Source organism: Pantherophis guttatus, chromosome 13 (assembly GCF_059756535.1).
Source record: "Pantherophis guttatus breed Tessera chromosome 13, ASM5975653v1, whole genome shotgun sequence".
NCBI classification, from domain to species: domain Eukaryota; kingdom Metazoa; phylum Chordata; class Lepidosauria; order Squamata; family Colubridae; genus Pantherophis; species Pantherophis guttatus.
In genome coordinates, this window is record NC_142075.1 from 24,657,479 (window position 1) to 24,672,723 (window position 15,245).

General features: G+C 46.7%; 1 protein-coding gene across 2 annotated transcripts; it reads left to right on the plus strand.

Annotated features, from left to right (window-relative positions):
- The first annotated feature begins 204 nt into the window (after nt 1–204).
- Nucleotides 205–14,170, plus strand: FAN1 (FANCD2 and FANCI associated nuclease 1). Of its 2 annotated transcripts, none has more exons than XM_034409413.3 (14): nt 205–495; nt 1,688–3,073; nt 3,493–3,633; nt 4,308–4,503; nt 6,837–7,070; nt 8,057–8,188; nt 8,978–9,086; nt 9,846–9,965; nt 10,171–10,335; nt 11,022–11,175; nt 11,947–12,050; nt 12,519–12,713; nt 13,266–13,394; nt 13,994–14,170. In XM_034409413.3, the coding sequence occupies exons 2-14, from the start codon at nt 1,795–1,797 to the stop codon at nt 14,150–14,152; spliced, it is 3,117 nt and encodes a 1,038-aa protein (XP_034265304.2). In that variant the 5' UTR covers nt 205–495; nt 1,688–1,794; the 3' UTR covers nt 14,153–14,170. The 2 variants fall into 2 exon arrangements, with proteins under 2 accessions (XP_034265304.2, XP_087734421.1); XM_087878295.1 differs by having other exon boundaries at nt 294–1,549.
- Nucleotides 14,171–15,245: the final 1,075 nt, after the last annotated feature.

The window sequence follows — 15,245 nt, forward strand, 5'->3', positions numbered from 1 at the left end:
TTGAGTAGTTTATACACCCAGGGGAAAAACTAGATGCATTTCAGGCCTGGAAGGGAAAAAAAAGAGCTACTTTTACTGAAATTGGAAGAATTGGACTCTATAAATATGACGAAAACAAGGCTCAACAAAATTTGCAACTAATTTCTGGCTACCGATCGACTGCTCCAGCATCGATCTTGCATGCCTGGATCTGGGATGGATTGCAACGGCCTGGCGGCGAGATGGAACGTTGTGCAGGCAAAGAAGCTTCCCCGGCACGCGGGAATTTATAGCACCGCGCATGCGCAGCCCGTGAGCCATTGCAATTTTATTTTTGAATGAATTTATCGCTCAGCCGAGCCGAGCCCGGGTCTCGTTTTAATTGCATTCCTCTGCCCTCCCCTCCCTGCATTGCTACCTCGCGCTGCTTTTTCACCCGGGACGCCTTTTTCCACCAACACCATTTTTATTCTTATTTTTGCAAAATGCAATAGGGATCCCAGGCTGGAGCAGCAGGTACTGCGGACTAGATGCATGGGAAGGAGGAAGTGTTTAAACTGCTCATTCTGAAAACTGGCACCGCTGTCTCTGCGGTTTATGGTTTCGCTTCGCTTCGCCTTTGCCTCTCTGGTGGGCTTTGGGGTCCAAGTAATGGACAATCCCATTTTCAATATTTAGTGTAAAATGAAAGCTTGGGAAATGCCAGCCGCTGCTGAGATCTGAGCGGTGCAAGCTGAGATGGCAGCAGCCCTTCAACTGCGGAGAGCATCGCTCCGCGGTATTTTGTGCCTGCGCAGAATTGTCACTCTCAGTTGCAGAGTTTTAATGCGGTTGGAAAACTTTTCTGCTTGTGTTAGCATCTTATATTGGGCGCTAGGGAAGTCAGAGCATAAAGGTATTGCTTTTAGAAGTGGCTGTCATATAAAGAAAAAGGGAAAGACAACATATGAATATAAATGAATAAAAGAATACATACAGGTATAAATATGGGAGATAAAGGAAAAGATAGAGACAAATAGGTAAAGCTAGCTAGATGATAAAGGATAGTAAGATATAGATAATAGATAGATGATAGAAGGTAGATGAAAGATAGATAGAGATAGAATAGATGCTAGATAGATTCGATAGATAGATTCAATAGATAGATGATAGATAGATAGATAGATAGATTAGATAGATAGATAGATAGAGATGATTAAAAAATGTGTAGGAATGGAATATATCTAAACTCTGTCCAGAGTCTTTGAGAGTTGGGAGGCATTCAGGTTTATAATTGTTGTCAGTATACGCATAATCTACAATTAGATTCACAAAGAAGAGTGAAATAATTATTTGTGATACCTGCAGGGACTACCAAACCCTTGAATGCAGTGCTGTCACTCTTAATTATACAGGGTGCTGAAGTCTTTTCTTGTTAAATCAACAAACCTGGACAAGTTAAAGTTCTCCATGAAATTGAACTTGAAAGCAGATCTAGAAGAAATCGAGTTTTAACGCATCACCTATCTACTAAAAAAAATTATCCGGATCCTTATCACCGCATAAGTGACACATGAAGGATCCTACGAAGGTTAATGCATGAAATTCTTTGGCCCTTTTTGAAATGCTAGCTCTCTGCTTTTCACAAAGGGGAAATACAGACATTATTCTTGGTTATTTCTTTCTGCAAAACATTAACGTGGCTTCTCCTCTTTTTTCCTCTCTTCAGACAAGAGAGAAGAGAATGTACAGCAAGTGGGATCGGAGGGAATTTTGTCGTGAAACAAGGCTGTGAAAAGGCAGCCCTTCTGTTTTCACCATGCTTTAGGCCCTGCAATGGCAGAAGAGGGGCCTCCGGATAAGAAAAGACCCAGAAGAAAGTTGTCCCTCTGTAAGAGCGATAAAAAAACTGCAGGAAAAAATGGCAAAGAGGGGCTGTCTTCCATCCCAAGCTCTTCTTCCATTATTTCCCTTTTTAACAATGCTCCTCCCGCCAGAATTGCCTGCCCCTTGTGTGGCCAGACGATACCAAGGTACAGAATCAACCAGCATATGGACGAAGAATGCAAAAATAATCAGAGCGAGGACAACGTGAATGTGATTGGCTTCGCGTCGGCTGTCACCCCTGGGCCGTCAGCTGAAACTGGGCCTGTGGGTTTGAGTCCGTATTTTGCAGCTAAACTCTCAACTCCAGAGAAGAATTCCGGAGGAGACAATCTGGAAACAAAAAGAGGGTCTGGAGAACAGACGAGTCCATATTTCAAGAAAGTTGGAAAACTAGCTCTGCTTGATGATCAACCTAGAGTTGGTGCCATTAAAAATATTTCCCTGGGAAGCTTGTCGACCAGATTGTCCAGGAGGTGGCGTGGTCGCAGCAGGGATGGGTTGATTCAAGATGGCCAACCTTCTCCAACTCACGTTGGCATCACAGAGCAGAAGCTCAACCAAAAACCTTGGAGTGAAGATTCCCTGAAAGAGAACCAGTTGTCCCTGTCAAAATTCGGATGGACAACTGGAGCTCTAAATAAGGAATGTGATATCTCAGGTTTGGGACAAGAAGATGACTCAAGATCTCTCTCTGATGGCCTGAATGATTCTGCTCTGGTATCACTCAGTTGCAGAGAACTTGGGCTGTCAAGAAAAGGTCATCAGCAAGTAAGCCACCCCCAGAAGAATCAAGATGTTCGCCAATTGGGAATACCTTCAGTAGTTGAGGAGGAAGGGTTGACAGCAACTTATCCTAGAGAAGAGCCATCCAAGCTGGAATCCCAGAGTTTCTCCTCTAACAAGCCAGATCCAACACTAGAAGAAGACTATCACCATGAGATGCAAAAGTTCTCCAGTTCCACAGGAGGTGCAACGGAACGGCTTTCTATAGAAGATGAGGCAGGGGCCAGAACTGAAGTCGAGGATGAAGTATGTTTGGCAACTTTAGAAAAAGCCGGTTTTCCACAATCAAGTGGGAACGTTGGGCCTGGCCTGGATTCAGCCGGGCACCCCTATTACCTTCGAAATTTTCTCATGGTCCTGGAGGCCGTGCTGGAGAACGAAGATGATCGGAGACTGTTCAGTGAGGAAGATTCGGAGGTCATTGCTCAGTTCTACAAGCTTTCAGGTAGCTTTAATTTGTAACTGGCTTAATGACCAGGGGATTCGCTTAATGACTGCGGTTACAGGCTTCACAAACATAGTAAAAACGGATGTAAAATCAAATTGGGTCGTGTGGTAACTTGATTTATGAGCAGAATTATTTATGACGAAAGTTCTAGATTCAATTGCAGTCATAAATCAATCTATAGGTGTATTTAAGATTCTGCGTTTAGCTGATAAGCCATTGTGTTTGTCCAGAAAGTCTCACTTCTTATCATTAAATTGCTTGACACTTCGAAAACGTTGGGTCAGCCGAACTTCCTGAGCGAGATTCTCTGGCAAAAGGTCCAGTTGTTTTTCCCAGGAACTTCCACGCAATGCCACTTTTTCAAACATCTTTGTAGAAAATATTTTCTTCTCTCTCATGTTACAATTCCATTGCAGCCCCCGGACAGAAACTCTACGTTCGGCTTTTCCAGCGTAAATTGGCCTGGATAAAGACGAATAAAATAGAATATGCAGAGATCAGCTCGGATCTTTCACCGGTCATCCAAGAGCTTGTCGAAGCAGGATTCCTGCAGTCTGGTAGGTCCAGTGATCGGGTGGGTGCAGAGCCATTTGGGTCCACTAATTTAGAGGCTTCCCTGTTGGCCCGAGAGAGCTCGAGGCTTCTAAATCGGTGACCCAGAGTTCTTTCGGGGAGGGCTGAGAACTGCATTCGATAAGAATGGAATGGAATGGAATAGACCTGGAAAGGACCTTGAGTTCTGACCCAGCCTTCGCAGACGCAAGAAACAGACTCCCCGCAAAGAAAAATCCCTCTTTAATTACACATTGGGAATTAACTGCATTCACCAACAGAAAGTCCAGGCAAGAGTTCTTCCCCAACCTCCTCATCATCCAAGTCTGCCACGGGCCACAACACTTTGGAGGTTTTCTACCCCAGCCCCCTACTCAAGCAGGAGACCCTATACCAGTGTTTCTCAACCATGGAAGCTTGAAGATGGGTGGACTGGCTGGGGGATTCTGGGAGTTGAAGTCCACCCATCTTCAAGCTTCCAAGGTTGAGAAACACTACCCTATATATACCATTTCAGATAAGTGTCTGTCTAGTATCTTCTTCAAAAACCTCTAGTGACGGAGCATCCACGATTTCTGGTGGCAAGCTGTTCCACTGGTTAATTGTCCTTCCTGTTAGGAAGTTTCTCCTTAATTTTTGTCCCCAATGGTTGTCCATTTTTTTCCCCCTCTCTTCACAGAGGCCGAACTGCAAAACCTGTCGGAAGTCCTTGACTTACTTTCCGCCCCCGAGTTGAAAACTTTAGCAAAAACCTTTCACTTGAAAAACCCAACTTCTCCCAAGCAGCAGCTTCTGGATGATTTCCTCCGGTTGGCAAGACAGCGCTCCATCTTCGGCACGTGCCAAGCCGGGATTGGCAGTGTCATTCTAAAGAGGTAAAACGTTCAGGGCCCTTGTAAAAGAAATGGAACAAAAGAGCAGAAGTCTGCATCACAACAAGGAGCCTTGGTAGTACAGGGGTTTAAGGCACCCTGTTATTAAGCTGGTTATTAAGACCAGCTGCCTGCAATTACTGCAGGGTTCGAATCTCGCCAAGGCTCAAGGTTGACTCAGCCTTCCATCCTTTCTAAGGTAGGTGAAATGAGGACCCAGTTTGTGGGGGCAATAAGCTGACTTTGTATAAATATACAAAAGGATGAAGGCTATTGCTTAACGCTTGTAAGCCGCCCTGAGTCTTCGGAGAAGGGCGGCATATAAATCAAATCAAATAAAAAAAAAAAAACAGAATCACCGAGTCGGAAGGGACCTTGGAGGTCTTCTAGTCCAACCCCCTGCTCAGGCAGGAAACCCTATACCCGTGATTGCGAACCTATGGCACGCGTACCACAGGTGGCACGCGGAGCCGTATCTGTGGGTACGCAAGCGTTGCCCAACTCAGCTCCAGTGCACACACGCACGCCGGCCAGCTGATTTTCGGGCCTTCTGGGCCCACCGGAAGTCGGAAAATGGGCTCTTTCCACCCTCCAGAGGGCCTCCGGGGGGGGGGTTGGGAAAGGCCATTTTCGCCCTCCCAAGGCTCCTAGAAAGTGTCTGGAGCCTGGGGAGAGTGAAAAACTGGACTTCCGGTCCCACCGGAAGTCGGGCCATTTCCGACCTCCAGAAGGCCTCTGGGGGGTTGGGAAGGCTGTTTTCGCCCTCCCCAGGCTCCAAGAAAGCCGTCTTGATATGTTGTTAGGATTCCCCACCCCCACCCCCACCTTTTAATTCTGTTGATAGGACAGAATTATAAGGTGGAAAGAGCAGACGGTGAGTTTTTTGTTTTGTTTTTTAATGGAATTGCTGGGGCTTCTGTGAATGGCAGCCGAGATTTTCCTCCGGGGAAGGCCCATCTCTTTCCTCCATCCTTAACCTAGTTTTTTTTTTTTCAGCCGACAGTTGCTTCCCAGTCCTGCTTCTTTTGATAATGCACATTTTGAACGCCGTGCTAATTCTGAGCAGCGGGATTTATCTTGATGGATGCGTGGATAATTGGGAGGCAGATCTTGACGCTTCAACTGCGAGGCTGTCTTGGGGAAAAGGAAGGAGCCGGATGCCAAGTGACAGCACTCAGATAAAAGGAGGAATTTTAAGGAGGGATTTTGGAGAGGTTTTTTTTTAAAAAATTTAAAGACGGAAGGATGCTTGGAGGATCAAAGGGGAGAATGGGAAAGGAGAAATGTCATTCTAGAGCAGGGGTCTCCAACCTTGGCAACTTTTAAGCCTGAAGGACTTCAACTCCCAGAATTCCCCCAGCCAGTTTTCAATTCTGGGAGTTGAAGTCCGCCAGGCTTAAAGTTGCCAAGGTTGGAGACCCCTGCTCTAGAGGAAAGCTGTCTCTGATTTGGTCCTCTCCTATCTTTTGGGGGTGGGGCGGTGGAGATTATATAGCAGAAGATGGGAGATTTTTGCACAACAGATCCTGTATGTACAATTGGTACCGTCTGAACAGACAGCATAAAACTAGCTTAATGATGCTTTAAAACTGGTCGTAAAATTGGGTTTGGTCATGCGATAATTTAACGTGATTCTGCAACAACATACGATGGAAATTCCAGTCCCAGATTTTGGTTGTAAGTTGAAGACAGTCAAGTAGAGTTTTAACGGTTGCCGTTTCTGCAGCTGGTTTGAGAAAAGGAGACCAGCAATATTCTGCAACTTATGACGTAACTTCCCCTTTCGATTGTGGTTGTAACTCGAGGTCTTACAAGAAATAGTATAGATACCTACGACTGCACTAATTTATGAAGAAAATTCCAGTCCCAATAGCGGTCGTAGGCTGAGGACTGTCAGAAGAATTGCACGATTGCTTCTTCTGCAGCTGGGTGGAGAGAATGCAGTTATTGATAGCAATAGCCCTTAGACTTGTATACCACTTCACAGTGCTTTTACAGCCCTCTCTAAGCGGCTTACAGAGTCAGCCCATTGTCCCCCAACAATTTGGGTCCTCATTTTACTCACCTCGGAAGGATGGAAAGCGGAGTCAACCTTGAGCTTGGTGAGATTTGAACTGCCAAATTGCAGGCAGCCGGCAGCCAGCAGAAGTAGCCTGCAGTACCGCACTCTAACCACTGCGCCACCGTGGCTCATACCTACAATTGCACCAATTTATGACAGATATTGTGTTCCTGATAGTGGTTGTAAGTCAGGGACTAGTAGCACAATTGCTATTTCTGCAGCTGGGTGTAGAGGATTCTAGCACCGATTCCTTCTCTTCCTCTCTGGTTTCCAGGGCTAAAGTTCTTGCGGGGAAATGCATCAAGGTTTGTAGAGATCCCCGGGCTGTTTTTTCCCACGTGCTGCTACTCTTCTCCCTGACGGATCCCGTGGAGGAGGAAGAAGCCGGAAGTGGCGGCCAAAGACAACTTTCTACGGTGCTCATGGTCAACATGGGCCGGACGGTCTTCCCCACTTACACGGTCAACAGAAAAACGCCAATCTTTCAAGATCGGGATGATTTCCTTAGGTAGGAAAGAAAATTAATCTAGGTTTGTCTATGGAGACTCTCATTCTTCCAGGTCATGGCTGTCCTAAAGATGTTTTTTTTTTTTTTTTTCAAAAGGCCAGCTGGACTTTGTTTTTTCCTTGAAGGTATTTCGCTCCTCATCCAAGAAGCTTCTTCAGTTCTGACTGAGTTCTAGGTTTTAATCTGGGCATTCTAGGTTACTCTTGTTTCTTCCTGACGTGGATTTTTCTTTTTTCCACTGAGAAGTTCCGGCCAATATATTTTCATCCTCTTCTTTTTTGTGTGCGCAAAGAAAATCCTCTAAGAAAATGAGCTTTGTGGCCTGAATGACATTAGGCACAATAACACACACACACTCGCATTGTGTCCTGACTACAGACAATCCTCACAACTCTTTTCAAATCCCAAGAGGTAGACTTTGTTTTAAGGCACTCATAGCATTGAACTTTTTTTTTTTTTTTAATTTTGAGTTTGTTATTGGTCGTTCTTGCTTCTGATTGTGTGCCAGTGAGACATTTATAAGCAGTCCTCGGTTACTGACTCCCCTGTTTAACGACCAAAATTGTGATGGTGTTGAAATGATCAGTTCTTGCACTGATGGCTGCCATGATGTCCTTGCAGTGACTTGATCAAAATTGGGGGTTTTGTCAACTGTTGCACATTGATGACCGTCTAAGCTTCACAAGCCACCTTCCAACCAGCATAGTCAGTGGGGAAGCCGTCGGGAACTCGTAGTTGCAATCCTGTCGTGTTGCCCTTAACCCATGTGATTCACTTAACGTCCATGGTGGAAGTGAGGTTTTAAGTGTCGCGGTCATGTGCTGTCTCGCTTAACAACTGCATCCTTTAGCAATGGAATTGCAAGTCCCAATTGTGGTCATTAACCGAGGACCACCTCTTCTTGTAGTATTACTTGTGATAGGATAAAGCGGGGAAGCTGTCATCTTCAGAACGAGTTGCAACGACCAATTTTAATTTCTCCATAGGTACGCTGCCGCTGCACACACCTCTAATGACATTTCTGTGGCAATGACCGGCGGGAACTGGGAAGAGGCGCGCTGCCTGTATGAGGCCGCGAAAGCATCTTGGCAGGAGCTGAAAGGACACTCTTCCCTCAGGTGTGTGGATGGAGGGTGGAAAGATTCCCCACTGTAATGGGACATGGGAATGGACGGGAGGGAAGAGATGCTGCCTAAGGAAGAATCCAATAAGAGAGGACGTAGCCCCGAGCTGCATAACGGGGAGAGAAAGAAACTCGAGAGAGGAACCTCCCTAACTTCTCAGCCTGTAAAAGGGACAGAAGGAGATTGGTACTATCAGAGTTGCAAGATTGATGCCAGCCTTCTCATGAGCAACATGGTGGCCTAGTGGTGAAGACACTTGCCTCCCACTTGGAAGGTTGAGAGTTCAATCCTAGGTAGTGGCAGATGTTTCTTAGGGTGCAAAGAAATGATATTTGCTGTGAACTCTGCATAGGCGTTGGGAAGGGCATCCAGCCAGTAAACGCTCAGCTCCATTCAGTTGCCCCGACTCTACCCCGTTTAAGGGATTGCAGAGTCATAAAAAGGGAGGTTTTTTTTTTCAGCCTTCTCACCTAGAAAGACAGGAAACACAACCAGATGAGCCAGTTCTACTTTATTGTACGGCTACCTTACCTGACAGAGTCTTGCAAGGCTGATAGAAATGAGAGATGATGGAAAGAAGGAAATTTTAACCTGAGGAGAGGGAGAGGGAGAGAGAAAAGTATACTTTATGTACTTATAACTGCTGGTAAGATAGAAATCCCCTTCTCCCCCCATTTTTTCCATATCTTGAATATATATACAGTATAAATATGGCCCAGAGATTTGGTGTGCAATCAGCCATGATCTGGCAAAGAAGATTGACTTCCGTGTTTTCTCTTGCAGCCATCACCGAGCCCTCCCAGAATACCTGCGGCGTTTCACGGTGGGATGGTTGTACACACGGATCCTGTCGCAGGGGGTAGAGATCCTCCAGAGGCTTCGCATGTTTCAGGTAATAGATCTCTTCAAAAGATCTGCACCTTCTTGTTATCCCGAGGGCTTCATGTAGATCTCCGGGTGGCCTCCTGTCCAAGGAGGGAGTAGCTTTGAACTTGGTTTCCTGAGCCAGCCCATAGTGAACCATTGGCTCGCTTAACGAGAGAGCCATTCGCTTTATGACCACGGCATCATTTTACGACGATAGCATTCACTTAACCACCTCTGCAAAAAAGCTCACAAAATCAGCTTGGTCACCTAATTAACTCGTTTTACGACCCTTAAAACTGTGATGGGCAGGCTCCATTATGGTCGTAAGCCAAGGACTACCTGTAGCGTCCAATCTTTTCTCCCTTACTTTTTTTTTTTTTTCAACAGCACATAAAGCATTTTGATAACTTTTCACCATCTGGAGGTGCGCGGTGTGGCTCGTGGCCAAGAAACCCTTTAAAGATCTCCCACAATCTCCCGCCTCCTTCACATCCTCTGCAAGCTATTAATGTTGGTCTATTTTTAAGCGTTGCTCTTTCCCTGCTGCTATTTTTAATGCTTGCCGTTCCCACGTCTTCACAAGCACCTCCAAGAGTTGTCCTTCTGTTCTCCTGCTTTCTGCACGACAGCCTTGCCTTGTCCTTTAATCTCTCCACGGCCGCAAGGCGTTGCATGGCCACATTCATTGCTGAGTCAGGAGGCTGGCCACAGTGCTGGAGTCTTGCCGGCCTGCTGGGCTTGTCATTCTGCAACCTTCTTATGAGCTTCTCTGACCCCTGGATAGGAGGCAGTGGAGCAGCTACAAGAACTTCTGGCTCAGGAAGACTATTGTGTGGACAGGCGAGGACAGTGGTGGGAGCGTCTAGCTCTGAACTTACACCAGCACTTGAAAGACACGGAGAAGGTAATGTGCCTGGCGTGATCTTCATGGTTATGGTGTCCTGGTGGACCAGGATGGGTTCTCCAACGTTGTTCTTGCCAATAGCGTTCTTGTAGAAGACCTCCTTCTTCTACGTAAGGCTCTTTCTGTCTGGTAGTTGAGGAAATGACCCCTGTATCTTGGTTATATTTTGTTAATCGTTTCTCTGCAATGGCTGGTTGGCTGCTAGGCTGTTGCGTCCATCCGGAAAGGCCTCCTGGATCCCTTCCTTCGCCCAGGCCACCTGCTTGGTCTCTCCCAGAGAGTCCAAAGGATGAAAGACACCCCATCCTGCCAGAAGCTCAAGCATCTTCTTCTCGAACTGCCTCTTCTTTCTGTGGATGATGTTACCCATGTAAGTACTCCACGTACAACTGTAACTGAGCCTGGAATTACAGTCTTAAGGCATTGTGCTCATTAGCGGGCTCACATGTGAGCAGACCTGATTTTTGTTTGCAATGGTCATTAAGAAAATTCTCTTGTTAAGTGAATCAGTTTTACCCATGGAGAATTTTTGTCAGAAAACTGAAAACCGATGCAGCAAAAAAATGTCAAAAATCATGATCATGGGACTGTGTATTAGCCGTAAAAGTGACCTGGTTGCCAAGCACCCAAAATGTCATGTGACTGCATGGGAGGCCTTCCTAACTTTGAAATCAGATTGTATGTATTTTTGGGGTGGTCCATTGTAACTTTGGTCACTAAGCAACTGGTCATAAGTTGAGGGCTATCTGTAGCTGCGGTGTTCCCTGCCTGAGGAAATTTCTCTTCAGAGAAATGGGGGTGTTTTTTAGGCACCAGTTTAAAAGACCTTGATTGCTGTAGGTCCAGAGAAGAGCTAACCACGACAGTGAAAGGACTGGAGTCCAAGTTCTACAAGGAGTGGCCCAAATGTTGGTCGATAAACTTCACCCTCCGGGACCGCTGTCTAACCCACTCTTTCCACTCCAGAGGGTTGAGGAAACGTCTGGAGAACTTGGGGTGGGAGAAGACATCCCTGCACTTGCTTTATCCCTTAACCAGGATTCTCCCTTGACTCAGGTCACCATCAAAGGAAAACTCTGCCCACAGACCGGGATGGGCAAATCCGTGTTTATCCTGGAGAATCAAACGGAGGGACCGGAACTCTTGACGGTGGTCTGCTCCGTTGAGGAACTGGCCTTAGCCCACTACAAGCAACAGGGCTTTGATCAAGGTAAACTTCTTCCAGCCCTCCAGTTGTTTTTCTTTTTTTTTTCCGTTTTGTTTTGCTTGGTTACACCACAGGGAGAATAAGGAAGGGTCTCTGCTGGTTCCTGCTTGCAAGAAGCTCACAAGGGTAAAAAAAAAATGACTTTTCTGATTAATTTCTCCAAGCGCTGGTTTGGTGTAGCAGTGAAGGGTTTGGGCTAGGAGGGAGGAGAGTTCTAGTTCTCCCTTAATGAAAGGGCCTGTGAGAATGACCTTGGGAAGAGGAGGAATAACAGATTTGGAGGTCTTCTGGTCCAACTCTGCTCATGCAGGAGACTCTATTCCAGGGATTGGCAACCTTAAACACTCAAAGAGCCACAAAGGTCCTGACGGAAGCCTCCCATTCAATTTTGGAGCCGACCAGAAGTCCGGTTCCCCCACCATAGAGTCTCCTCCTAGCGAGGTGTCCTTTTTCCTCTACCTGTCCTAACCGAAAGCCCTATCAACTGTGGAGCCGACCGGCAACAGGGAGCCGCAGCAGAGGGATGAAAGAGCCACATGTGACTCCAGAACCGCAGGTTGCTGACCCCTGCTCTATTCCATTTTGGATAAATGGTTGTCCAATCTCTTCTTAAAAGCCTCTAGAGAGAAGAGCTAGACTTGACAAGGCTGGCAAGTTTTAAGTCAAGGCGGAACACAATGTTGGGATGATGCTAAATTGGGGTGAATTGTTTTGGGTTGGCACATAAAGGTATTCCGAAATGTTTCCTGTGACTTCTACTGGGCTCTTCCTCAGGCATCCATGGCGAGGGGTCTACCTTTACCGCCCTCTACGGGCTCCTGATGTGGGACATCCTTTTCATGGATGGCATCCCCGATGTCTTTAGGAACTCATACCAGGTAAGCTTTGTGTTTGGAATGGGTAAAGAGATAGAATAGTTTGTCGCTCAGGGTTGAACTGTGGGATCCCTGGCGCTCTCTGAGCTTGGCAGTTTTCTTGCAGACATTTCAACACCCTACTAGGTGATATCTTCAGTGCTGGAAGGTGGTGGGTTGGAGGAGGAGAGGAAGAGGACTGTGAGGTCCTTGGTGCTCTCTGAGCTTGGTTATTTTCTTGCAAACGTTTCATTACCTGAGTTGGTAAACAACTTCAGTTCTAGAAGGAATGGGGCTTGCTCTCCTTCCAGCACTGATGATGTTACCTAGTTGGGTAATTAAATGTCTGCGAGAAAACTGCCAAGCTCAAAGAGCACCACCAAGGACCCCACAGTTCAACCCTGAGCTACAAATACTCTCTTCTATCAAAAGTTTCTTCTTATAACTTTTATGTGTGGGAGTTTTAAATGGAATTATCCACCCCATCCCAAGGCTTTCCCCCTGGACCTGTTCACGAGCAGTTTTTACAAGAACCGCCAGTCGGCCATTGAAGCAAAGTTGCAGTCGGTGCAGGATGCGTCGACGGAGACCCTCCAGATGTGGGTGGGCGAAGTGTGGGATACCCAGAAGGGCAAAGCGTCAGCGCTGATTGGCTGGGACCTCTTCTCTTCCCTCCAGCAAGCCCAGGTGAGTGGGAGAGAACAGCACCTCCGCAGACCCTGCGCTTTGCAGACACACAAAGGGCCAGGTTCCCTCCTGGCATCTCCAGAGATGCTTAGAAAATCACCCGAGGTTCTGGGAACTTTGGAGCCCTGCTGCCAAAAAGGGGAATTCTGGGAGTTGAAGGCCATCTATCTTAAAGTCGCTGAGATAGATAAAAAGTCCTTTGCGTTCCAGCAAGGAAGGTACGGCTAACCTGCCCATTGAAAGAAATAAAAAAAGGAGCCGCTTTTTTACTAAGTAGCCTTTAAGTTTCTTGAAGGGGCTTCTTGGAAACTTCTCAGCTACCTTCAGGACCGGAGGAGGAGGAGGAGGAGGAGGAGGAGGAGGAGGAGGAGGAGGAGGAGGAGGAGGAGGGAAGCCAACAGCATACAGATGTATTTTTGCAAAGCAGACGGAACCGATCGCCTGGCTTTTCAGAGCAAATCCCAGAAACAGAACAAGATTCCCACATGTTGCTTTGCTTTGGAAATGATGGTCTTCCCGAGGTTTTAAAAAAAGCCCCCCCTTGTTTTGCAGAGCCTGGTCTGCTGTTTAGGAGGCGCCTTCCTGAGTGGAGTTTGCCGGCGACTCTCCCAGGATCTGCGCCATTGCAGGGGGGGCCTCCCCGATCTTGTCGTCTGGAGGACGGAAGACCAGCAATTTAAGGTATCTTCCCAGATTTTTTTTTTTAATTTATTTTAGGAAAATGTTATTGCTGCCTACTGGCACCAGGCGACTCAAGGGGGCTTACACAAACCATATAAAAAGAATAAAATAATAAATTAGTAAAATAATATCTCCCCCCCCCCCCCCCCAATCCCTGGCGACAACATACTTTCATACAAACGATTGAATGGGCTGAACCCCCTGGGCGTTCGAGAGAGGAGTCCCCTCGGGAAGAGTTCACAGAGATTGGTCTTGTACTCACAAATCACAAGCTACCCATAGTCCTCAACCTACGACAAGGTGCTTAGCGATGGTCTCAACAGACCTCTCCAGAACTTGGGTCCAAAGTTATAATGGCTGCATCCTCCACCCCCCTCCTGTGGTCACATGACTGCATTTTGGGGGCTCAGCAACTGCCCACTTTTACGGCTGTTTGCAGCCTTGTGTGACTGCGTTTTGTGATATTTTTCTATTTTTTGGCGGGGTGGGGGAGGAGGAGGAAAGGCTTTACTAAAGAGAAGGCACCGTTTTGCTCATTCAAATTGTGGAATGACGATCTGCACACTCTCTTCCGCCTCTTCCCCAATCCGGCGCTTCAGCTGGTGGAAGTGAAGGGTCCCGGCGACCGCCTTTCGCACAAGCAGACGGTGTGGTTGGACGAGCTGCAGAAGTTGGGCGCGTCGGTCGAAGTTTGCCACGTGGAGGCAGTCGGGTCTAAAAGTCAGCGCCTTGCGGGGGTCTGGGATCCAGTGCAATAAAATCTTCCGATACGGCAATGGGTTTCCTTCGGCGCTTCTTTCGAATCCGCTTCGGCTTGACTTCGAATTTTCCGTCCATGTGCTCGCACCAAAGACGCATTTCAGGCTAAGTTTTTGGAAGTGGACGTCTCAGAGGTCCAGGTGAGCCCATGGAGAGCATTTTCCAAGCTAAAGGACAGCACTTAGACTTACATACCACTTCACAATGCTTTACAGTCCTCTCTAGGTGGTTTATGGAGCCAGCCTCTTGCCCCAACAATCTGGATCCTCATTTTACCCACCTCTGAAGGACGGAAGGCTGAGTCACCCTTGAGCCGGTCAGGATCAAACTGCTGGCAGTGGGCAGTGAGTTAGCCTGCAATACTGCATTCTAACCACTGGGAAGGGAAGGAAAGGAATTTATGGCCACCTGTAGCATCCAGCTGTCACATGACCCCAATTTATAATGGTTTCGCCAGAAGCTGGTGTTAAATTTCGACAGAAAAAAACCCTGACGAGGAAGAAGAGGGCAGATTGATTTTTATTAAGACTCATTTATTTGCAATTTAATACATTATGGCAGATGGAAGGAGGTTCTCCTTGTCAGCTCTGCTGTGCTCAGGCAGACCTTTGCTTACGAACATCAACACTTTAGATCAGGGGTCTCCAATTTCAAGACTCATGGACTTCAACTCCCAAAATTCCTCAGCCAGCCAATTCCCTCATGCTGGCTGGAGAATTCTGGGAGTTGAAGTCTTCAAGTTGCCAAGGATGGACAACTCTGCTTTAGTCTCTTCCAAAAGCATTTTTTTAAAAAAATGGGATTCCTCTCTCCAGTCCCATTTTCATAAAGAGTCACAGAATTCCACTTTCCTGATGGCTTAATTTACTTTTCCTTACCCCCCCCCCAAAAAAAAGTCAAGTATGGTTGACTTTTAAAATACACTTTAAAAAAAAAAGCCCGAATGTTAACAGGAAGGACACGCAAAAGCACCAGAATTGAAAGGAAGGACCTTCTGCCAGGGTGAAACACATCTTTAGGATTGCTGATCTGCCTAAGAAAATTATACACCCATGGAAAAAAAAAAACAACCACAGTCACCTTCCGGCACGC

Bases quoted from the DNA above. Each gene is read 5' to 3' on its own strand.
- FAN1 (XM_034409413.3), top strand. From the start codon at position 1,795: ATGGCAGAAGAGGGGCCTCCGGATAAGAAAAGACCCAGAAGAAAGTTG. The intron at 7,071-8,056 runs GTAGGAAAGAAA...ATTTCTCCATAG, and splicing joins GATCGGGATGATTTCCTTAG to GTACGCTGCCGCTGCACACA. The intron at 10,336-11,021 runs GTAAGTACTCCA...CCCTTGACTCAG, and splicing joins CTGTGGATGATGTTACCCAT to GTCACCATCAAAGGAAAACT.